We start from the raw sequence: 25,654 nt of genomic DNA, 5'->3' as shown, positions 1-25,654 counted from the left end.
TCCTATTAAGTAATAAGGTTTATTAATACAGCCATTGACAACGTGTTTTCTCAAGCTTGTGTTGTCTGCTTTTCAGACTGACTTTTTACCAAGTCAGATTCAGGCCAATATCGGCTGGAATTGGAATATGGTGGAATAGAATTAGAATTCTATTATATGCTGTTTTCCCTTAAACTTTTGAAAGAAAGCTATGTCTTGGGTTTGAATATTTTAGAGAAATATCTTTATTTTTAAAATAGAGTTTATCTGTAATATACAATTTTGGCTGCACAGAGTAAGTGTACAGATGCCTTTGGCTAGTGGTGAAAGCTGAAATTTAAAATGTATTAGGGGAAAAATAAAGTCTCCTTGTTCCCATGGGAGCAAATTTATTAGACTAGATCAATGTCTCTCATACAGGTAAAATATATATTCGTATTTTTTTGAGCAGCTGTCAAATATCTTTGACTTATGAGTACCTTTCCCTACATCTGTGTACATTGCTGCGGTTTGGATCCTCAGGCTCCTTCAGCACTGCTGTTTGGTTGCAGATATGACAGTCTATTGAGTTTTTTGGTTTTTCTGAACTCTCCCTATAAAGCCCTTTCCCTCCTCATTCCTTGTTAGTTTTTTCATCTTCAAACCATGCAGTTGAAGCAGAAGCCTTCTGTAAGTGTCACCCGCTGGCGACATGATCAACATAGTTGGTCTTCTCACCAAGCGTGAACCGCTCTCTGCTCAGTGACTCTCTGCAGCTCCCTGCTGGTGCTTGTTTGAACAGGTGATGGGCTTTTCTGCAGCAGCTCGTCCTGTTGGGAGAGGTTTGTTAGATGTCACCTACGCTGTGGGTGGTGGGAGAATGTTTTGAAAGGCGTTTGCCTTATATTTCTCTGTAATTTTGCTGTTGAGGGAGGTCAGCATTGTACAACTGGGAGCTGCATTAATACGGTATTCTTTGTCTCTGGATGTGCTTAGGTTGAAGCAGAAAATTGCTAGTAGGCTTCTTGGCCTTGGACTCCCTGATGAATGTTGTGGGGTTTTTTGTTTGTTTGTTTGTTTTTGTTTTCCTTTCTCCTTCTGTCTCCCATGTTGTTGCAGAGGATCCTTGTTTTTGTGTGATCAGTTTGTCCTCAGTGGCAATTTTCTTTAGCTTCGTGATGGAAGACAATATTTGTTTGCTTTTAAATCAGATATGAAATGCTTGAAAATCAAAAAATGAAACCTCCATTTTGCTAGGCATTTTCTGCATACCAGACTTCTGTCATTTTAGTGCATATAGAAAACTTAATACACTTTTGTTAAAATCTTCTTTCCAGCAAGAAGTATCAGTAGATGACATTTCACTGAGACGTAGATGTCTCTCAGTTGGTAACTATTGAAATTGTGGTAGGTATTTTGAAAACCTTTGGTGCCCATTTAAGCTAATTCTTGCATTCTGTTACTGTCTCAAGCATTATAAAACATCACAGCAGGTGAGATATTATTTTTGACAGTCATGGAGAAAGGGAATTGGTAAAATCCCAAGCCAGTAATTTAATTTTACTGTGTATTTGTATAATGACCTGTTGCTATCTCAAATGAAAATTAATACCATTTTATATCAGCATTTCATGTAAATCCATCCTGTCGACTTCCTGATTTCATTGCACCTGGAGAAACAGTGGAGTTTCCAAATTAGTCTGGTATTTTATGTAACTGGTCTGTGTTTCTTGGTGTAGTTGTTTTATTTCTTTGTTTTTTTTCTAGGGATTTTCTTCCCCGGGGATCTGGAATTGTAACGAGACGACCATTGGTCTTGCAACTTGTCACAGCCAAAACAGGTAACCTGCCTTTCTTTCTAGTTCAATTCCTGGACAAAGTCCTGATATACTTCAGTAGGAGGGGGGAAAAGATGTTCTAGGAAACCTGTTCAGTGTAAAGAACAGTGTAACTAGTGAACCTGGAGCAAAGGCCTAGTGCGTCAAAGCTGTGTGCTTCAGACCAGTTAGCCCTATCCAGGAAAATACAAAAATCTTAATCCTAGAGCACAGTAAATTTAATTCAAGGTCAGACTTGAAGCATAGGAGAAATATTATTATGTACAAGCTATTTTTTTTTCATTTTTTTTCATGTTTTCTTGATGTGTTACAGTTGCATTAGTTAACATACCAAAACTGCTATATTTTTATTTCCAACTTTTTGCTCTGGTGCACGCAGGGTTGGCTCCATGCAGCTTGTTTTCGTGACTTGTCTTTTTTAGTTGGGCTCATTGCACTAAGTAGAGCAGAAAGTAGACTTCAGAAGAATGCAGCTTTGAGAACTGCCTGGTCAAAAATAAAAATTACAGCAAGTATATACCACCGAGATACTTGAGGCGTTGAGACCTGCTTCATAATTACAGGTGTCACGTATCTGCTGTTGTATAGTTCGATCGCTTGGCATATTTAAAAGCACCTATTGTTTTCAAATATTCTCTTGATCTTTTTTGTTTGTTTGACTGTTTTAATTACTGCTTAACCAGGGTGGACAACAAAATCGCATTGAAAAAAGATTTTGGAAAGAAATTATATGCAGAACATTTAAAAAGAGAAAAAGGAAATTCTATTTATGTATGAAGTGTTCAGAAATTGGGGAGGGGAAATTAAATTGAATCTGCCTATCGAACTTTAATCTGTTGTGATGTGCAAGTGTGGATAAATTTTTGTGCATGTTCTTTTCTTGAAAAAAATCTCATTATTGTTGAGGGGGAAAGGAGACTTCAGTATTTGTATCTTTTGTATTCAGTGATGTGTGACCTCCATAATGTACTTTTTTCTTTTTCTTTCTAAATCAGTACTTGTGAAGCACATTCATAGCGTTGCTGAGTGAGAAGGAAAACACATGGAATTCCATAGGTCTGTGTGTTCAGCTTAACAGTTTGCAGTGTGTTGTATACTTACGGTGTCTTGTATATATTGAAAGACCAAGTTTGCTGTAGCTGGAGATACAAATGGTTGCCATTTCTGCGCCTCTGGCTTTAGATTTCCAGCAGAGCATGCAGAAATACATGAATAAATCCTAGCTGCAAAGAATCTCCATCTAACTTTCCCAGTAACATGTAGGAGAAAGAAAAGAACCCAGTTCTATGTTGGCATTCTTAATAATGACTAATCTGCAAGGACATATGAATTAGTAAGTAAACATATACTCTAATGTCAGGTGACTAAATATTTTTTCCTAAACATCCTAAACTTGCTTCTGGCAGATCTTTATTGCTTTATTTTTAGAACCATCTTTGTCCCTTGCTTAAGTACTTCTCTGTCTTATTTTACTATATTAACACTATTTCACAAACTTTTTGGTAGGTCTTCTAGGTTTTGTTATAGAGTGATTTCTCTTCCAACAGTACTTTTCCATTATAACTTGAAAACACACACACATACACACTCAAATTCTGGAGATGTGAGCCTGCAGCTAATTTCTTATTTGCTAGATGGCATGACATGCCTTGCCTTTGGGAAATGCTGAATATTGCTTGTTTGGAATTAGATGACAGACCCTTAGAAAATGCAGACTTTGATTATTTTGTTGTTTTATTTAATATTTGTTTTTTTTTATCTTCTGGGTGGTGAAATTCCTTTATCATTTGAGCCACCTTTATCATTTAAAATAATAATAAAAAAAGCTTAAGAAAATAGAGAGCAACTGTTTAAAGAAACATGGTGTTCTTCTGCAGGAAGCAGATGCTGGGCTGATTTTTATCAAGTTCACAATTATCTGAAATGTTAGAAAATGTGACTAGAGGAGTGTGTCAGGTTCCTGGCACTATGGCAAGGTTAATAGGTTTGTAATCCTAGGCTCTTTCTTGGCTCTTTCAAGAGTGACTGTTTTTAATCTTGCAGTATTCATGGGGGAGAAAGAGGATGCTTTTTATTCTGTGTAAATATAAGCATAGACTCAATTGGTTGATTACAAAACATTACTTCTAGTAATGTTTTGTGTCAATTGAAGATCTTTTTGGAATGTGAATTTCACTGATGAGGGAAGCTAAGGCTTCCTTTAACCCTCAGTTATGGTACTGAGGGCGAAAGGTTGTTAGCTAAGGCATCTCTACGTTCCTAGGTAAGAGGAAGATTATCATCTGGATAATCTTCATCTCAACACACCTGGAAGGATCTGACATGTCTGGAGAAAGAGCTGGAGTCTTTGTGTGCTTTGAAAACGAGAATATGCAAGTAGTAACATGAAACAATTAATTGAAAGAAATGTATCTCCTATGGAAAATGGAATATTTTAATAATTCTGTGAACTTTCTCTTTTTAAAGAATTCTGTACAATTAGCCATTTGCTAGTGACCTTTTGACCACATTTAATCACTGTAACAGTTTTTTGGTGTGTGTTTTATGGGAACACAGCTCCTACAACAGCTTTACGTGTTTTGTGCTTGCATATCTATGCAAATACTGAACCTTGAAATATCAGAGGCAAAGACAAATATTTTAATTGAATTTTACAATTGACAAGACAGTGTTCTGTACTTGTGATTGTTTTCCTCTCAGTTTGATGATGTCAAGAATATCTGGTAGCATAGAGTAAGCGAAAACTTGGCAATTGAAGAAAAAAAAAAAAAAAAAAGCACAATCCTTGAAAGATTCTAACGTGTATCTTGACTGTCCTATTTTGAGAGCTGTCTTTTGGGGGCTGCCCAGCTGAATTCCAAATGAAATTGCAAATGTGGCCTAAATTCAAATGTGGCCTACTGTACCATCTAGAGAAGGAAGAATATTCTGCCTTGTAAATATTTTGAGGCTCCAAAATGGCGCTTCTGGTGCTGAGATACATTACAGGGCTTTTCACTGGGAGTCCTGTAGACAGGGTCACAATTTTTCATGCTTGGTCTTCAGTTCATGTTCTCAATTCATTTGCTTCTCTTCCACTGAAAAAAGATGTGATATGTGATGTCTCTCTGAAAGAGACAACTGAACCAAATACGCATAAGGTCTTTATTCTGTGATAAGTAACCCTAAAATGCAGCTCTGTTTCCCCTATAAAAATCAGAATTAAGTATAGAGTCCAACATCAAATACGGTAAAGAATATAGAAGCAGTTTGATGTTCTCCTCTATGATCACTGCATTTGGCCTTCAGCAGTTCCCTGGTGTTGGGAATGTTAGTGCCGAGTCTAACAAGAACCTTGCTCCTAGACCCCTTCCTTGTTGCTGGTGTCTGAAGAAGCTCAGGGTACAGAATGGATTACAAGAAAATAGTCCCATCTGGAAGACACAGTTCAGTGCGTTTTTAGAAGGCACTCTGTTAGCTGACAGACTGTCTGATGGGGAACTTCAGGTTGTACAAGGCAGGCAAGACAACTGTGATGATTATTTTACCCGATCTGTGTCTTTGGAGGAATGCAATTTGCTCTTTTCTTGAGTGATAAGTTGGATGTGAGGGTAGTTCATTTTGTGAGGATCTGATTTCCAAATTGAACAAAAGAAATGCCAGTGCTCTTGGTATTTGACTGCTCCAGCATAATGTACATAGACTTCACTCCTGTCCAGACAAGGTTTGCTTTAAATGCTGAACTTTCTGAATATTTCACCAGTTACCAATGAGTGTAAAGTGCTGGTCTTGTACTTCCTTACTCATAATTCCTATTCAGGAGGAATTATGCATTCCATACTCTTGTGGTTGTACTCTTAGAAGTTTTTTCTCTTGTGTATACTTAGGGTGTAAGTGATGGCACACAGTATGACCTGGGCCAGGAGTTTAAAGGATTTCATTAGTGTTCACTGGTCTTGAAGCATCTTTTTCTTTGGAATGGCTATGTCTTAATTTGGATGTTAAACCCCATTTCTTAATATGTTCAAAGTTTTAGTTTCACAGCTTTAAGTTTCACACTTCCAGTGTACTACCTACTTTGAAAATTCTTTATAATAGCTAAAATAATTTTAATAGAATTAAATATGTCTTCTTAGCAGTTAATTGGTAGTTTTAAACAGTGCTGTTGAGTAGGCCTTGGGAAGCCAATGATCTAAAATACCTGAGAACATCTTAAGAAAGTTAGTTGCTTTTTCCAGTTGCTTCTGCCACAGGTTCTATATAATGTTAGACAGTCTGTTCTTCCTTTTACTGTGCTTTTTCCTCCCTGACAAATGGAATAATTATCCAGATATCTTGAGCCTGGAGTATGGTTTTTAAAAAGCAGTGGCAACAAAAAATGGTTTTGGAGGAAGTTATCGCTGTAGGTCTATTGCATATTATAAATGCTTTACTTACTATATTAATAATTGCTTCCTTAAATGTTAACATATCTTGTCAAAAAAGGTAATTTTCCCCTTTTAATAATTATTTTTTGAAGGATTTCAAATTTGTCTCAAGGCTAGTTCTTAAATCTCTGTGCTAAAGAAATGGCAGGTAATAGAGTTTAAAAATCATGTCCAGGCCAGACATTTTAGACTAATGATTCATATGTACAATAGCCATATTTTTTTCTGTTCTGTTAATCACAGCAATAATTAAGGGGAAAGTAAATCACCATAAGGTTCCATTCCACCATTGTGAATTTTTTTGCAAATCTTGCAGATGTTCTTTTCTATTACTGTTGCTGAACTTCAATGCAAGTATCTCTTGCTGTGAGATTACTCCCAATGCATACCTGTCTTTTATTGCCATCTGCTGGCAAAAAAAAAAAAAAAAAAAAAGGAGTAAAAATTCATGTAGCCACTTCAGATGATGAACAGGGATGCATTCAGACCAGCAAAGACTGAGGAGGCGTGTACCCCAGAAGATAGGAGAGACTCAGCCACCATGGGGAAAAGGTGATAGTGATGATGACCCCAATCTGGGATAATTTGTTACTAGGATAATTTCATTTCCCAAGTTGCTGCTCCTTTATATGCTGAGGAAAGAAGGAATCCACTGATCAAGAAATAAAATAACAACTGTGCAAGCCTGCTCGCTAGCCCAGGGACAAGCTTTGTTTTAAAGAAACAAGGAGTTGGAGAGAAAACTCCCTGATAGGATCAAAAGTGAGTATCTGGAGAAGGATGTAAAAACTGAAATGTGGGTTTGCAGGAGGAGAAGGAGAAATTGAGATAATTGACAATATGCATGGAAAAGTTGAGAGAATAAATGACTTGCATGACTGCAGTGGTGGACTGTAATAAACTTTTGGTATAACTTGTTAACCAGCCCCTCTGCCCCCACCAAACTGATTCCACAAGATAAATGAGGAAGGCAACTTGGCTGAGTATAACCATGAAATGCAGAAGATTGCAACGCTTGGGAAAGAAGGGAGAAAGAACGTCAGAATAAAACCTTTTACTTCTTGACGTTCAGCATCAATAAATTTAAAAGAATTGGTAAGGAAAATATTAGAGGGGCGAAGGGGGAATTGATACTTTTTCAAAGAAATATCTGAAGCAATAACGAATATCTTGGAGAATCACTGGCCAGAGGATGGCTTTAAATTTGTCCATCTTGAAGAGATAATAAAGAGAAGTGACAGATGATTGGTCCTCTGGGGGGGAAAAACAACAACAAGAACTATAAGTAGTTGTAATTAATGATCTGAAAGATAGGAGATGAATAGCAACCCAAATAAATTGAAGGAAAAAACCCCATCATATCAATAATGTAGAGTTGTGAAGTTGTACATAAAGATGTGCTGGGTATCTTTTATCTTGATCTCAAGTCTTTTTTGTTGCTGTTTATTATTATTATTTTGCATGTTTATTGAAAAAAAAAAAACCCCACTAGCTTAGGAAGCATGGCCTAGAAAAGGCTGCAGTAACATGGTTGCATTACTGATTGTCTTACAGAGTAGAATGGACATGTTTCTGGGTCCTATTCAGTATTTTTGATGTTGTTGATAGAATGATGGAATAGAGTATATTTATCAAGTGTATATTTGACAAATGCCAGAAAGACTGTAAATAAACTGGAGATTAGAATTGGAATTCAAATAGCTTGCAAAAAAAAAAAAGAAAAAGTATTTCATTAAGGGCTATGTATCTACTAAAAGGCTAATATCTGAACAGGATCTGGCACTCGCAGTGAGTCACTTAACAGAATGAAGCCACTGATATCATGCTTCTGTAAAACAAAGAAGTAAATATTGTACCAAATATTTCAACAGAAGTGTAATCTTACAAATAGTTCTTCCACTTTTTTTTTTTTTTTTTTTTTTTTTTCTTTTCCTGTCCTGGAAAGATGTTGGCTAGAGCTGTGTCTCTGTAACTTAAGAAGAATATGCCTGGAGGATAATACAATGTTTCTGTATAATCAGAAGTATAGAAAATACAGTTGTAGAGAAAGATTGAAAAAAACAGGGATATATGTCTTTCAGAAACAAGAATTGTCAAGAGTGTAAAACGCTATTGCAAAGAAAAGAATCCTTTTTTTTTGTCTCCCTGTATGAGCTTCTGCCCCAATAATTAATCGTTTTCCTAGTTTTGAAGAGCATGACCTAGTTACTTTCATTAGAACTACACCTTTCCAATTTTCAATGGTTTTTAATCTCTTCTGCTTTGATATTCCCCTCCTTCTCTGTATTAACAAGATGTTCTGTCTTTTCTTCAGAAAATACCAGAGCACTTCTACTTCTTGTAGCCTTGCAACAAGTTGTTAATGAATGCTAGCAGCAAAATTTATGAACTCTGCATTTTCCATCTTCAGCATGTTACCACAATCCCTCTATGAAGAGCTGTACTGAATGCTTTGCTAAGGTCTAAATAGTTGAATTTAATTGTATTTGCCTTGTTCAGAAATAGCTGATGTATCGTCAATGAAAAGGTGATGTATTTTACCTCATATGATGTTTATTTGCATATTTTTAATGATTCTTTTGGAAAGCATTCTGAGGCTTCTTGAACGCTTATTTGAAGTTAGCTAACAAGACTGTTTTTGCTTCGATTACTGGTTTTCTCCCTAAAAAGTTGGAAGATGAAAGTTACAGTCACAGAAGGTATTTTCCCCTATATCGTATATGTTAACAATGTTTGCTTAGACTTGCAATTTCATCTGCAGCTTTTTTGAAAACCCCGAGCTGAAGACCCAGTTCTTGAGTTGGTACTGCAGTGACTTGCATCAACTCTGCCTGAAATCAGATGGGGGAGAGTTCTGAATTCAGGTCTCATCTTGTTGGGAAGTTTCTGACCTTCATTGACAGGTTAAAGTCTGTAGACTTTGTCAGACTTTGAAAAATCTTGGACTCGGTTGATGTGGAACAAGGACATTTTCCAAAAATCTGGCTTGTGTTTGGCAGGTAGAAACAGTGTTCCTAGTGTTACCACAAGGCGTATCTAACTTGGCTTTCTTCAGCTTCAAGATGGATTTATGAAAGATCACCTGTGTGCTTATAATTAAGAATGGTTTGAAAATATTAATAGCACTTTATTGGTAATAAGAGTATATCATTGTGTTAGATTAAATCGTAAGAAGTAAGGAGAAATATCTCACATGGCACAAGTATTTTGAGAAAGGTTATTAGACTTGTGCAATTTGTTGAATTAATCAAAATTGAGAAGAGCAATAATCACCATGATGTTTGCGGTTGAGAAAGCACCGAATAGAATTGTGATATGCTAGCCTTTTCATTCGATATTATCCAAGGAGTTCAAATGGTTCTGTAAAAAGATTTTGGATTTTACAGGCAAAGAAATCATTTCATTTTTTTTTCCTGAAATTATTCTTTCTCTTGACATAACTTCAGTTTTATGTAGAAAATGTGTGTCTTAAAATGAGCATTAGACAATCCTTTTTCAGGATGGCTTCATGTGCACTCTCACAAAAATGTAAATGTAATATAATACTGTATATTATAATATTCTATTTTTTTTCTGTGCAGAAAAGTGTGTCCCTCCTCAGCAAAAGAAAAAAAAAATTGCATTAAAATGTGGGCTCATCCAGCCTGGTTAGAGGATCATTGCCAAGGGCAGGCAAAGGACTGAAAGGAACACAACAAAGCACTATTTGTTCCTTTGAATTTTTATTCTGCAGGCTGTGCATGGCATCCCATATATGCCATAGGGTATGAACAACAGCCAAGTCTATCCCTTCAGAATTAGCAGACCACAAATGCTGCTGAGAGAAATTGAGCTAGTGATAATTATTAGCATAGCCAAAAAGTGATAAACTATTTTTTTTTCATTTGATCTACTTTTTTTTTTTTTCTCCCGTTTAATTTGATTTATAGCTACCTCAGGGACTCTTTCTGTTACCAAGTGTCAAGTGGAACAGAGAAACCTCTCTGGGCATCAGCTGAGTGAGTCAGATCATGGACTGCAGACACCAAGTGTTAATTGTCTGAATTTTGAAGTATTCTTCTAACAAAATCTAATGAACCATTGAATCAAAACTGAAGAAATTCTGAGAGGAATACTTTTTATTTTATGATGTGTAGTGCATGAAGAACTCGATCAAAATAAGAGCAACTTGTCTGCTTTTCCTCGTAGGCAGCTGTTTTCTAAATCTGATATAATCTGTTATAATAAATTTAACATAAATATGTTAAATAATAAATTTAAATTTGTGAATTCCCAAATATGTTAGATTGAACAAGACTTTTTTCATTGTTGTTATTACTTTTGTGCACCATGTTATCTTGCACTTTGGAATAATTGAATATTACTTTTTTTCTTAGAAACAGTGTGTTATTTTAAATATACAGGCCCACATACTCAGCGTCATTTAATTGCTAGCTCTGAAAAAGGATAGAAGGTATATAGGAGTTCTTAATTATCCAAAGGCAGAACAGACATTTTCAAATTCTCTTTTTTATTATTAATTTAGATATATAAATATATACATGTATATGTATATATTTTTCTTAACAAGGATGGGTTCCCTATCTTTTCCAGTCCCCACTTTTTCCAGTCCTACTGTTTAGAGCCTATTAAGGGAGGATTTTGGGGGGACAGATACGACCTCTTATCAATGACAGATGTTTATATCATAGTGTGGTTATATGCTTACTAGCCGGGTAAATGGTTTTTGTTCAGTTTTCGCCTCTCAGAACAGGGAAAACTCCATTTTTAAAACACTGAGATGTGCTTTTGGTTATGTTTTTTTTTTTTTTTTTTTTTCCTGAGCAGAAGATTCAGAAGGATATAATAATCGGTGTCAGTATTTGTATTCAAGAGTCAAAACAGGGACCTAGTGTCATACTGAAATCAAGGATATTAGACTGTTATCCCTGATGAAAGTGGGAGGAAAATTCCTGCCTGGTGCCCTTTCACGGTACGAGGGCAAACATATGAGAATTGCATAAGGCATGTTACGAATTCAGTGTTTTCTTCTACTTCAACAAAATAGCAGTAGTATCTATAAAAGCCTGTAAAAACTTTTATAGCATGGTTTGGATTTAGCATATAAAGCATGGTTTGGATTTAGGCTTCAAGAAGTCTCTAGGAGGTTAAGAGCTGAGTATTTTATTAATTACTTCACAATGTTTGCAATTTTGATTGTGAACTTTAAACTGTACCTAACTCCTCTGTTAAAAGCTTGTGTAATGTGGGTTGTTAATTGTTTGAAAAAATGCTAATATTCTATCATGCTACAGAACTTGAATTACTCTTCTTCATTTTATTGATGCATTACAGGCAAATGTAATCAGATGAAAACTGAGAATGATTCACAATCTGTTTCTTTTCTATTAATCTTAATTTATTTGAACCTTCTAGATTGTTCTAGCAGATGACAGGCTAAAGATAAAAGCAATAAATCACATCTAGTCAACTTGACTTTTTTTAAAACTAACCCTTTCTTGTCATAGGCTGGTTTTCATCATTGCAATTCCATATACAGCATGTGTTCATATATAACACTTTCCTGTTATCTGTGATGACGTGTTTTTGTGCTTATACATCTGAAGCATACTAGGTACTTGAAAGCAAGTCTCAAACTACAAGCCTTTGTGATACAGCGATGCTATCGATATTTTTTCACAGAGTATGCTGAATTTCTCCACTGCAAAGGGAGGAAATTTACTGATTTTGATGAAGTTCGTCAGGAAATTGAAGTTGAAACGGATAGAATAACAGGAATGAATAAAGGCATTTCTTCAATTCCTATTAATTTAAGAATATACTCCCCACATGGTAGGTAAAATTATTCTTCTCCATATTCTTGTCTTGTAATATATTATCTACCTCTGTTAGCTGTCTCCTTTTTTGTGTGTTCTCACTGCTTGATCAGAATCTTTGGGGATGAAATGATTCCTGAATTTAAGTTGGACCAAAAGCATTCTATACATCTGCTCACTTGAAGGATCCTCAGCTTCTCATGTGCCTGCTGCAGAGAGCTGTTGTCGCTAGTGCTGGGCAGAAAGAGACCTCTGTATCACATTCAACGTTCTCATGATTTAAAAATATTTCCATTCTGCATCAGGATGAAAACAATCCTGGCCCTGGTACACACACTGTTAGTTAGGCAGTTAAGACATATAATAGGGGTGTAGGGGACTTGGTGTCAAGACAAATTTTTGTCACCTTCTCACATCCTAGATGGATTTTCCGAACTGTAGTCTAGAAAGCCAGTGTGTCTCCTTGCCCTATTGGATGTTTATTGTTCCCTCTCACTAAAAACATATTTAGACAATAAGGATGTTTGAAGCTGCTTCGTGTTGTAGACCCCCAGTATAGATCAAAGTTGATTCCTGTGGTTGCCATCTGCCCTGTTTAAAGAAGGCAATCTTGAGAAAATGCTTTGCATTGAATCTGTCTTGAATCTGGGGGAAAAGTATATTTGGCTGAGGCATTTTGTTTTTCCAACCATCTCGTTTGATGCCTTGATTGTGAATCAAAGAATAAAAGTATTAAAATAAAAAGAGAGGTAATTGAAAAGATCCTGAACCTCCCTTTGATATACTGTGAGCAGACTTGGGTCTAAACGCTTACCCCAAGCCTCATCTCTGCTGTGCATATGTGGAATAGCCAACAGAAGTGGAGCTGAACTAAATGTCCTGCCTCAAAGCTCAATTATGGATCAGGCTGGCTCCAGGAGAAGGTGAAAACTTCCTGTCTAATGCTCTTGTTCCTTTTATTTATTTTTTTTTCTTAGAGTTAGTCCTTTAGTTCAGGAACTGTTGCCTGTATTAGATCTAAACTGTACTTTCTCGTGTTTCCTTTTTAGAAATACTATTTTTCTCACTTGTTTAAAGGATACCCTGTTATCCCAGTGTCTCATGAAAAAGTTGGAATGCTTCTAGCATTGGTACCTGTACTGGGGGAACCATGCTTAAGCAAAACAGTTTTTCTTACCAGATAAACTTCTTCCTGTTTGTTGCTCTCCTGTATAAGGCTTCGCAGTATCTGGAAAATTATGCCACCACCCCAAGAAAAGGAGAAAGGAGAGGGGAAAAAAAAAAGGGGGGGAGGGAAAAACAAAACAAGAATTTTGCTATATAAGTTAGTGTTGTAATTGTTGACTTCTAGTTCTTGGTTGGAGACGCTATTGAAAGATGGTCTGAGAGGATGGTGTCCAAATCAAGATAAAACTCTATTTGGGTTGGTTTGAAAGACAAGATGGGAATGGTCTGTTGTCTGTATTGCTATTGGTGGAAAAAGTTCACAGTTGTCTGGAGGTTATTCAGCCTTAGAAGATATTAAATAGTACTCTTAAATCTAGAGATGAAAAAGCAGTAGGGAAACAGCTGTGCTAAGTGGTGTAACTTTCAGGGGGTCAGGCATTTTGTTAACAGTCTTTATATACCTGTAAATCTTAATTATGTAGGGTTTTATGGGATTAAAAAAAGTATCTGCAGCCAGAGATCCATCGATCTCTTTAAATAAATCTGGCATGCTAACCAGTGTTGTTTTCCTGTGTTTTCCATTTAGTTTTAAGCCTGACTCTTATTGACTTGCCGGGAATCACTAAGGTGCCCGTAGGGGATCAACCTCCAGATATTGAGCATCAAATCAGAGAGATGATAATGCAGTTCATCTCTCGGGAGAACTGCCTGATACTGGCTGTCACTCCAGCTAACACTGATCTGGCCAACTCAGATGCACTGAAGTTAGCTAAAGAAGTGGACCCTCAAGGTAAAGCACAAGAGAATGTTCAGCTGGTTTGTTTCTTTGTTTGTTGTACAGTAACATAAATGGAAGTATGTAATAACCAAAAACTATTACACATTTTTCTTTTACTGCTTATATATTTTCATATAGATCTATGTATGCCTTCTCACATGTGCTTCATCAAAATAATCGCTTGTTAGCTCAGCATAATTCATATAATGATGCTGTAAAATGTGATGGGAGTTTTTGTTTGTTTGTTTTCTGTTTGATTGTTTTTTTTATCCACTAACTTTTGTAACAGCTAGCCAAAGGGGACCTTGATGCCAATGGGATTTCTGGATACTCTATCATAAATGTTAAACAGTAGTATCATGGGTATGCTGAACCTGGTTAAAGAGATTTGAAGAATGTATTTCGTCACTGGAAATGATTCCTTTTCTAGGCACGTCTCAGCTTGCAGCTTTGCCTGGTATTGTGCATGATGCGTGCTTTGAGAATATCACATTTTTTTGATAAGTATTATGGAATTTTAAGATAACCCTCCTGACTATAAAAAATCCTTTGTCATCTCTCTCTCTCTCCCCCTCACTGGTCAGGCCTTAGGACCATTGGTGTGATCACAAAATTGGATCTGATGGATGAAGGAACAGATGCAAGAGAAATTTTAGAAAACAAACTCCTCCCTCTTCGTAGAGGTGAGAATTTTCAGTTGTCTATATTTTACATGACACGGACAATGATTTGGGCTAGGGTGGTGTACAAAACAGTTACGGAGGTGAATCAAAGGCTACCTGGGTCTTAATGAACTGCAGTCTTTCTATCGTTATTTAAGCAGCAAACATCATAGGAGATCGTGGACAAATACTGAATAATTAAAAGATATTTTTACTGGACCTGGAAAATAGGTGCTTTAAATAGGCCATCCCAGAAACAAATAATGTCAGAATAAGAAGTCAGCAAATCTTTTCTGTGCTAGGCTGCTATGCCTTGCCAAAAGAGACTCCATTTCCTTATCTATCTTGGAAGCAAGCACCAGAGCTCCCGTCACTTCACTGTAAACCAAATTTTGCCCCTTCCAGAAATTTTCCATGTGATTGTTACTGCAGCTACTGTCACAGTCACTTGCACTTTTAGCCATGTCGAGAATTTTGATTCTAATTACACTACTAGTGAGACTATCTCCTTATCCTGTTACAATAACACAGAAAACAGTCTAGGAATGTGTTGAACCAGGGTATTACTGCATTTGGATCAATGACTTGATTATCATGAAATTCATTTCAGTACTTCTACAGTACCTGAATTTCTTTTTGTTATTTTAGGCTATATTGGTGTTGTAAACAGAAGCCAGAAAGACATTGATGGGAAGAAGGATATCAAGGCAGCTCTTCTAGCAGAAAGGAAATTCTTTCTTTCACACCCCGCATACCGGCATATGGCAGATCGGATGGGCACACCGTATCTCCAAAAGGTTCTAAACCAGGTAAAAGCTGAAGCTTGTGTCTGAGGGTCTGCTTTTATAATGATAGAACTGATATAAAATCCTTATTAAAAGGAAAGTGCATCAATTAACCTGATTTATTCTTTCCTGCCTTTAACCTTTTAAAATTTCACAATGAAATAAACAAACTGTTTATTGGATGTGGCTTATGCAAAAACCCTAGTTTTTAGCAGAAACAATGCACCATATGCTGTTGATGTAGATGACAAATACAGTTATAAGAGCACTTTGTTCATGCTACCTTTTCCCCACAATCTAACTAGTCTTAAAGACTGATGTCAAACTGCATCAGATCGCATCTTCCTTTAGTGGGAAGTAGAGAAGTCAGTTTCCCATTTAGCTGAGGAGAATCCTTTTCCTTATTTTTTCATCTAGACAGTGCTAACACTAGAAGAATTCACAATCTTCTTCACTATTACATGCTTCTCTGTGTTAGTTGGGAGAGATCTAGGAGTTGGGGATCACTGATGGATGGGAGTTCTGTGTCCAGCATTAAGAAAATCATCCGTCAGTAGGCTGGTAAACACACTTTCGTGTCAGGAGTTGTTCTCCACAAAGTGGAGCTCTAGAGGCAGTAAATCTTAGCCTCAGATACTCATAAGCTTTCTTGAAGGAAGTCTGTAGGTTGCAGAAGTTTGCTCTTTGAGACACACGCATGCCCTGTGTCCATGATTCCCGATTACATTTTCCTAACAAGCTTATTAATCTCATGAGTAGATAGTAACAAAAGGTATACTGAGTGTATTGCTTTAAAGCCCAATTCTATTCATTTGTATTTCGCATTGGTTGGGATGCTGAGTAGCCTGTTCTTTAGGCAAGTGTGATCAGAGTGTCTATTTAAGAAGGATTCCACCCTGTCGCATTGCAGTTAGCTATCCCATTGGCTCCTTTTTGCCTCATCTAGTTTCCAGATGTGTGACCTTGAGCAATGCTGCTCTCATAATGCAAAGGCAGGTAGTGTGTGCCTCTTGAGGTGATGAACCTCATAGCAAGTTTGAAGAGGACAAGATCAAATCACGCACGCCTTCCTAAAGTACCTGGTGAGGCAATACGATCTATTTGAAACTTGGTTTATCAGATTGGCCTGTATTCTTGGCATTCCTACAAGTCAAATTTCCGAAGAGTGTTTTCTCCAGTTCACTGCCAAGCTGTGGCCTTTGGTCTTGGATAGGAAGAGCTCAGGTCTACCTGAATCTGTCAGTCTGACAGATATTAGGAACAGCAGAAATTATTATTTACTCAGAGAAGCCAGGCTGTGTGGTTGATCTGCTTAATTTCTTGCTACAGTGACTTTACGGCTATGTATCTTGACAGCAAAGATGAAACATTCCATGGATTAATGTGAACAGAATACTACTGCCATTTATTTGTACTGCAGAAACAAGTTTTCAGCGGAGTGCAAGAACTTGCTGTGCTTAGAATGTTTTGCTTTCTTATTATATACCAAGTGTTTAGTACATCTTATTTTTGAGACTGTTTGTCTTTTGGTAGAAAACTGTGTGTCTGTCTTCTGCTGTGTATAGAATGTTATGGGTGAGGAAAACTCTGCAAGTCTCCTTCCTAAGATACTAAGCATCTGTTAAGGTTTGTGGTTTCAGGTGAAATTTAAATTTCTCTGTATCCACAAGGTGGTGCTCCAGGGAAATTCCAGCTTTTTATTGTGTGCTGACACATCTGCGGATCAACTTTTGCTTGGAGATATTTAAGGGATTCAGTATATAACATTCTATATTAATTGCATGCCTGAATGGGGCCTGGGAAGAGAGTTTTGCAACAATCTTGCAACAAATTGCAAGTTTACTTTGTTTTTAATCAGGAAACTGTTCAAATGGCACATTTACAGCACAGGTGAGATACTTACAGTGTTTTCAGAATATATTTCAGAATTGAAAGTTGATACTCTTGAAGTAGAACTTCTTTTTTCAGGCAAAGATGAACTGTTTAAAGAAGTTAAAATGCTACAATCTTCATGCAGGAAACTCTTTTTCCCTTTACTATATTTCCTGTAGAAGGGAGCAGAAATAATATGATGGTGACATTTCTTAATGGTGAGAGTCCCAAGTAGATTCTCTGTGCTTCTGTGTTTCCTCCCATCGCCCTTCTGAACTGGTTGTCCATTTTCAGAGTCTGTCCCTTTCCTTGAATTGCCTTTTGCTTTAAAGGAGTCATCCAGCGCAAGCTGAGTGGCAACTTCACTTTCCTGCAGCCTTTTTTACAAGAGACTGTTAGACGCGATGCCTTTAGTGATGACTGTATGATAATATAAGTGATTTAAATACTTCAGTTTGAGAATTATGTCTCAAAAGCTGAATTTTTAATTTATAGAAATAACTTCTTAACATAGTTGACCAGAAAGCCCAGAGTTGGGAATCTGGAGGCACGCAAGTCTAGTGCACAAGAGGGCCCAGTGCACAAGAGGGCCAAGAAATTTTCACGTGTCTGTATAGTATATACATGAACGTATGTATATAGTATGTATGGGTATGTATTGTTCTTTAACAGTCTCCATTGCTACAAAGACCAAAAAGAAGTATATTAGTAAACCAGCACAGTTCATGGTTGATATGCTCAGGGGTCAGAAGGAAATGGCTGTGCTTTTGCTTTCATCTGTATTTAGAATATAAAAGCTCTTTATTTATTTATTTTTAGCAACTTACCAATCATATTCGAGATACCCTGCCAGGCTTCAGGAGCAAACTCCAGAGCCAGCTGCTTTCTATAGAACATGAAGTAGAGGTGTACAAAAACTTCAGACCAGAAGATCCAACCAGAAAAACTAAAGCCCTGCTGCAGTAAGTGGCTACTTTTCATCTGTGGATCCAGTGTGTAAAAATTGTTTGTTTTGCCTTTCTAACAGGTTATATTTAAAATTAGGCTGTGATCGAGCATATTATGTCCAAACTCTGAATATTTTTTTCTGTCCCAGAACATCTTTAGCTACCTGTTGTTTCAGTGAGGTTTTTCATAAATTAATTTTAATAGTCATATGAAGAAGATGAAGTAGAATAGGAAAAGATGCAGAGATTGACAGCACAGGTGGTCAAAGGTGAGAATCTGTTTCTGATTGCATAGGTAGATTCTTGAGCTTGGAAAAAGGATGACTGCAGGCCAGGGGATGAGATTGCGTTACGAGTCTATAAGGTAAGGAGGCTGAGAAAGGGAATTTTTTTTCCCCTCATATAGGAACTTGAGCATCTGAAAGACCTCAAGTGATAGCAAGTTTAAAATTAACGGCAGAAGGTAGTTCTTCACATGATGGGTGTTTAAGTTATAGGAATCCTTGCTGCAGAAGCTGATTCTAACAATCAATGTGTTTACAGAAAGCAGCTAGGCAAATTCTTGGGGATGTGAAAAATACTCAAGCTTAATAAATGCAAAGACATTTCTCTGTGGAACTTGCAAATAGCAACTTATTGAGGCCAAGAGAGTACCTGCAGAAATACCACTGTAAGCTTGTCCATTTTTGTACTTTTCCCTCAGCACTTCCCTCAGTGGCTTTTGTTCCATTCCACAGGAAGATGAAAGGGGCATTGTGGAGAAAGGAGCTCTCCTCAAATGATTCCTTTTATCATAAAACTGACGTTTTTTGCCTGCACCTTGAGATTTTTTTCTTTAATAGCTTCTCAATGTGGGTGTACTTTTCTACCAAATAAATCGTGTTAGCTTAAACCAAGACTTTTATTTGCTCATCCTACTACAAAGATTGCAATCACTTATTCTTTTCTAAAATGTGTATGTAATAGATGCTTGTAGCCTTTACAATTTTGTCATCGCTAATAAAATCGGGAAATAATTTGATACCCTGTCATATTTATAGTTGACTTTAGGATACACTTTCATAAAAAGTATTTAAAAATACAAAGGATATATTCCATGAGGAGTGAAAATTGTGGTGCATATGTAGAGAATTGGATTCTCAAAGACTATGAGTAGAGTAGCACTTTGCATGGGCAACCTGACTGAATGAATTGCTGTAACTGTTGATCTTCTTGTCAGCTCCTAAACATATTTTAGTTGGGCAGTAGTAGTTACATAGTGCTGAAATATGGGGTTGGTAGTTGACATGCTTAAGTGTTTTTGTTTGTTTGTTTCCCACCCTTTGGAATTTAGGATGGTCCAACAATTTTCAGTGGACTTTGAAAAAAGGATTGAAGGATCAGGAGATCAGGTTGACACATTAGAACTTTCAGGTGGTGCAAAAATCAATCGTATTTTCCATGAACGCTTTCCTTTTGAACTAGTGAAGGTATTTATCTTCCTGTGTGTTTTGAATTTTATATGTATATTTTTACGTGCATGTTGATAGAAGTAAAACAAAGAAGGTTTGATTAGAGGAACAAATTAGACTAAATAATAATTTGGATACTTCTAGTTAAGAATTGCAAGGTACAATATTTAGATTGTAACTATAGTCCCAGCTCCTACTCTTTTCCTTGCCTTTTTATGTGAGTGTATCTGTGTATGTTTGTTTTTAAATGTTTTTTTTGGCATCTTCATTCTGCTTAGATGGGGCAGGGAAGCAACTGTAGCTGGTATAATTTACATTGCTGTATACAAGTTAGGTAGACTATATTAAAATGAGAATTGTGGAAAATAGCCATTTTTTGACTTTTTGTCTTTTGGGAATAAAACAAAGTTTTCGTTCCCATATTCTTGTGATAAGAAGAGGGAGAGAAGCAAATTTCATGTTCAGAGTTAGTTTTCCCGACCCTATCTTGCCTCCATTATATCTCCCTTTACCTGTCCATCCCTTGGCTAATGGAATAAGGTGATGTTCAATGGCTGCAAACTAATGAAAACTGATTTCCTATGATAATATGTTGTTACATATTCTTTCACCTTTTGTTTTTGTTTCTGTTTTTTTCAGTAGACTGACTTTAGTTTTCCCTCTGCTTGCACCCTGTTGTATTTTTAGTCCCCCTTCTTTCTGCCATGTGCTTCATAAGCTTCCTTTCACCTCGTCAGCTCCCTTGATACTCCCTAACTTTCAGATGGACAAAGGTCAAACAAGGTTGTGGCTGCTTCTGGGGTTGAAATGTGTAGATTAGTTAGCAGGGCAACAGAACAGATATGTGATAGACTTAAATAATAAACTTTTGGTTAAAAAAGGTCCCAACTTAAATGGAATCTTTCATCTCTTGACAGCTGAAATGCCAAAAATTTATGAGTATTTCATATACTACTATTCTCTCAAATTTGGTTAAAAAATAGTAGGATAGGAAGGGAAGGGTAAACAGAGAAGATAATCATAGAATTTGCACTGTTTTAAGAAATTTGACTTGAAAATTTTCATCTTCCAAATGCATGTTTTGGTTCACTGTGTTACTTCATGTTTCTCCTAGGATGTTCTGCAAAATTGGTCCATACATTAGTGTGTCTGGAAGGGTGCATAATTTGCAGCAGTCTTTGCTGCTACCTGTAGCCCTAGTGTTAAAATGTTTTAGAATAATTTTGCTTCATGTCTAGCATAAATTAGAAATGAATATTTAGCCAGTAGAACTTGTTTGTCCTGCAGTTATATTGGAAAAAGCAGTATTTTCTATTTTATTTAAGAGCTGTCTTTAGTAGGATCTGAAATATTTTTGTTTCTTTAGATGGAATTCAATGAGAAAGAACTGCGGAGAGAAATAAGTTATGCAATCAAGAACATACATGGTATCAGGCAAGTGCTCCCATGCTTACAGGTTCATACACATATATTTTTTAGTCTTTGGACATACTTGCTATCATAGAGTCGTTAAGGTTGGAAAGGACCTCTAGAGATCATCTAGTCCAACCCCCCTGCACACGCAGGGTCACCTAGAGCACTTGGCACAGGACTGCGTCCAACGGGTTTTGAAGATCTCCAGAGAAGGAGACTCCACAACCTCTCTTGGCAACCTTTTAACTTCTGCAAGTTACAAACTCACTGATTCTGGCACCTGACTTTTTTTTTTTTTTTTTTTTTTTTCTCCAGAGCTTTGTACTTTTTTCCATACCTTTTTCCAGACCTTCATACTTTGGTAGTGCTGCTTGCTCCTGCTAAAGTATATAATTTTTAACTTCCAATATAACACAGGATTCGCAGGATTTCTGCAACTGCTTGAAACTTTGCATTCACAGTAGGGTGATTCTTAGCTATCCTTTATTTGTAGTTGCCCTATTTGTTAAATTCAGTATCAATTCAGTATCAGCTGCAAATACTACATGAGATTTTGGGTGCATGGTGGACATAACTGAAGGAGAACAAGACATTTATTGAACCTATGTTCCTTGATAATAATGCCCGTGGCTCAGAGGAAGCTAATGTAGTAGCTCATGTGGGGAATTTTTAGTTTCTGCATTGAATTTTGTTCCTCTAGTAAAAAGAAGTTAAAAAAAAAAAAAAAAAGGAAATTTTGCTTGATAGTACTCAAGTTCTGTGGACAAGACAGAAAACTCTAGAAAATAAATAATGAAGCACCAGTTCAAAGGCCACATGTGATGGTAGTTAAAACTTGACATGTTAGTCTGTTCGGAATGCTGCTGGAATTTGGGATATTATGACTGTTATAGTTGAGTGAAGTCCTGCTTCAAAGGCTGACTGTTAGATATGATTGTTAGATGTGAAAGCTGTTAGCGTGAAATTTGGTCAACTGTTGGTAAGTATCCACAAAACAACAAGAAAATAAATCCTTCAACAAATGCTGTCCTTCTCAGTAGTGTTTGTTCATGGCTTCTTCTGTTCCTCTTTTGATCATCATATGGTTGGTTTTTCCCTGGCTCTTTCAGTGACAGATGTGTCTGGATATTAAACACCACCTCAAATATTTTCTACCAGTGCTTTGGCCTATACTTCTAGCTATTTTGAGTGCCTTATCAACATCACAGTTCTTAAGCAGTGCCCTGCAAAGCTGTTTCCTTAGGCTTTTTCCACTTTTTACCTCAGAACTCCTATCAGAAGTAATTTTCATTACTTTATAAAAAAGAAGCCATAATTTTCTTTATGTGTCTGTGTCTGAGTGGTGTTATAGCCACTGCCATATGAACTGTGAGAACAAATAGTCAGATCCCTATTCAGGTTTCTTCCATTGTATCATTCGTAAACCTCATGTAGAGCAAGAAGGGACTAAGGATCAGAATGCGACATGCATCAGCAGTGGACTGGCAAAGTTGATTTTTGGCTCTGAATGCAAATCTACCTAATTCTTGATGCCTTTGTGATGGGTAAAAGCTTGCAGCTCCACCTTCTGGCATTAAATAAGAGCTTCTGCCTGCCTATTCTCTCTTAATTGACTAGATTAGATTGGATTCATTCATATACCTGCTGTAGAAAATTTATTTATCTTTGTATTATTCTTTATTATATGTATTATCTATATATAAAATCTATATAGCAAAAACTATGTGTGTGTGTATATACATACACATATATGTATATATATACACCCACTTTTTAGTATATGTGTGCATATGTGTACACTATACACACACACACAAAATTTTTGCTCTATGAGTCTTCTTATCTCTTTGGAATGATTAGTCTGTTTAGGAGAGACTTTCAGATGCCTGCTCATTTAACCATTTTTGTCCTTTAAGTGGTAGAACATATTCCAAAAGGCCTGATTTGGGGGATTTTTCTTCCCCTCCATGCACTTGTGAGCACCTAATTTCTTTTGAAATTCTTGCTTAGACTGTTTGCCTTTTGGAAAAAGTTCTTCTTGTTACCTGCATAGGAAATACCCTGCTAACATTTTTAACACAGTGACTTGGTGAGCTCCAAGTCTTGTAACCTTGTAGCTATGCAATACTCTTAGCTGACATTTGTTGAAATGCAAATATTCTCCAAATCATCTCTTATCTATTTCTACCTTCTTTCACTAGTGTGTTCTGTCAGAAGAAATAGTATATAATATAGGCTACCCTAATTTTTCCAAAAGATGAGGTGAAGGTAGGCCAAGGTTTAGTGTTCTAAAGGGCCTACACAAAAGGTATTTCATTAAACTGGTTAATTATCTGAAGATATTAGCAGTTCAGTAGAAGAACATTCATTTCAGAATGTTTGTGCCTTACATATTCTATTATGTCCACAGAACAGGTTTGTTTACTCCGGACATGGCATTTGAGGCTATTGTTAAAAAACAGATAGTGAAGCTGAAAGGACCTTGCTTAAAAAGTGTGGATCTGGTGATGCAAGAGTTGATCAACACCGTCAAGAAGTGCACTAAAAAGGTAACTTGCCAAATAGATTTGTATGGAATATTATAATAGAAAAGCCTCTTCTGCATTTTATGGTCAGTCACTTGCTGAAGAGATTAAGCTGCAGTAAAGCAGATATGACTTCTGCAATACCCAAAACAATGTAATGCCGTAAATGTTATTCTTATTGATTCCTGTGTTTTAAATCTATGTATGTAGTGGTTAGGTTTTTATTTTTTTGAAGCACACTCTTCAATATTTGGAGCTTAGTTTTTAGGACTTTCACTTTTGTCATATTTGGAAGATCGGTCATTCTTTTTCTGGAGCTAAGGTTACTGAGACCGTTTTGCTGTTCACATTTTAAAAGTGCCATTCTTGAGAGGTACAGATATTGCCACAAGATGGAGCCTTCAAAGAATAAGACACTTGGAAATTCAAGCACAGGAGAAGAGAACTGTGGAGTTCCCTCAACACAAGACTGATAAACTGGGCTTCGTCTGTGACTACTATAGATTGCACCATGCTCAGCGACTTTTCAGCTAATTCTCTTGCAATATAGCATTTCTTTAGGGTGCACTTGCTGTTTAGGAGTTGCATCCATGCCCATGTTTTGGGCCCATTTCTGCATAGTCGACTAAAATGTACCTTACTTGGAGTACATTGTCCCCTTTTTAGTATAGCTGACTATTTGTGTTGAGCTTTGTTGCTGTGCTATTGGCACCACCTTTCAGGATGCAGATATTCGGGGGGAAAAACCTCTATCTAGTTGCCTTCATAGTAGCTTCAGTGGAGCTTTGTATTGGCAGTACTTCATATACATGGATATATTTATATATAATATGTGTGTATGTATGTATTATGATACTGTGTCTATATATATCTGTCCATCCAATCAGTTCATTCAGGGGTCATGCAGTTTGCATGGTGGTAGCAACATGCAAGGACTTTGACCTCTTACCCTAGATCTGCATTTGGAGTCTTCCACTGCTGTGTGGTGGGTTGTCTAGACTGTGGCAACTTGGATTGACTCTAGGGTCATTTAAAGAGGCCATTTTAGAAAATAAAGCTAGATAAATATGTTTTAGCATTTTACAGACCTTGAAGTATGGTCATTCTATAGACATCTATCTTTTTCTTTCTTATGGATCAGCTTCTTTTGTCTTTTCTCTTTACATATTTTGAGAGATTAACTTCATACCAATATAATAATAATAAAAAAGAAAGTATTAGGATTCCAGTGTCACAGTTACTTTATTCAAAAAAAAAAAAAAAAAAGTCTAGAAAGGCTCACAGCTGCAGAATCATCTTTCTCGAGTGCTCCGTGGTGCAAAAACACAGAAACAATCCAAAGGTTTAGGGGTCTCCAGGCTTTCTCAAAAATCATGATTGCTAGCAAGTAAGGCTTGATGTATAGTAGGGTTTTTTTAGTACCAGCATATATAATACTTGCTTTCCTCTAAACAGGAAAGCTGGAGATTCCCCTGTCTGTGCTTTACTAAAGTCACACTGCAGGTGTAAATTCCTATTCTTTTTGCTTTTCAGCTGGCAACATATCCAAGGCTATGTGAGGAAACAGAAAGAATTGTTGCTGGCTACATCCGTGAAAGAGAAGAGAAGACCAAGGATCAGGTGAGAATAAATAAGAGATTTAGTTCTTTGAGAAGACTTGTGTAGAAGACTGTCCTGGAGAATGTTTGTGCTGTTAGGGGAGTTCTTGCATTAAAAGTACGTTAAGATAGTGAAGGATTTCAACACACAGAAATTTCTAGCCAGGTTACATACTTCAGAAAAGCACAGAAAGCAACCTTCCATGTTTGGAAGGTTGTCACTACTTTTCTGACTGTCGAAAGTTGAACTCTTACAGGGGTTTTTTTTTTTTTTTTTTTCCTCTATTCGAAGCAACCCCTCTAAGAACATTCATCAACCAGCCAAGCACTCAGATCCAGGAATCTTCAAAGCTTAGATTACATGTGAGAAAATCTACTGGAAGTGGAAGCAGGAATTATGGTCTGGAGAATGCAGACCAGTTGGTTAGCAGAAATATC

The 25,654-nt window shown here is 36.7% G+C and overlaps 1 protein-coding gene across 1 annotated transcript in view; it reads left to right on the top strand.

Annotated features, from left to right (window-relative positions):
• Window positions 1–25,654, top strand: part of DNM3 (dynamin 3) — a 151,241-nt gene that overhangs the window by 11,107 nt on the left and 114,480 nt on the right. The window contains 10 exon segments of the mRNA XM_088524463.1: window positions 1,726–1,799; window positions 11,885–12,034; window positions 13,772–13,975; window positions 14,548–14,646; window positions 15,274–15,434; window positions 18,102–18,244; window positions 19,563–19,698; window positions 21,047–21,114; window positions 23,504–23,642; window positions 25,152–25,238. Coding sequence (XP_088380589.1) covers window positions 1,726–1,799; window positions 11,885–12,034; window positions 13,772–13,975; window positions 14,548–14,646; window positions 15,274–15,434; window positions 18,102–18,244; window positions 19,563–19,698; window positions 21,047–21,114; window positions 23,504–23,642; window positions 25,152–25,238 — 1,261 coding nt within the window.

This window comes from Tinamus guttatus, unplaced genomic scaffold (genome assembly GCF_059628265.1).
Source record: "Tinamus guttatus ecotype Peru unplaced genomic scaffold, ASM5962826v1 Tinamus_guttatus_pri_ptg000211l, whole genome shotgun sequence".
Lineage (NCBI taxonomy): Eukaryota > Metazoa > Chordata > Aves > Tinamiformes > Tinamidae > Tinamus > Tinamus guttatus.
Note: the sequence above shows the minus strand (reverse complement) of the source record. Positions and strands in the feature narration are given on the sequence as shown.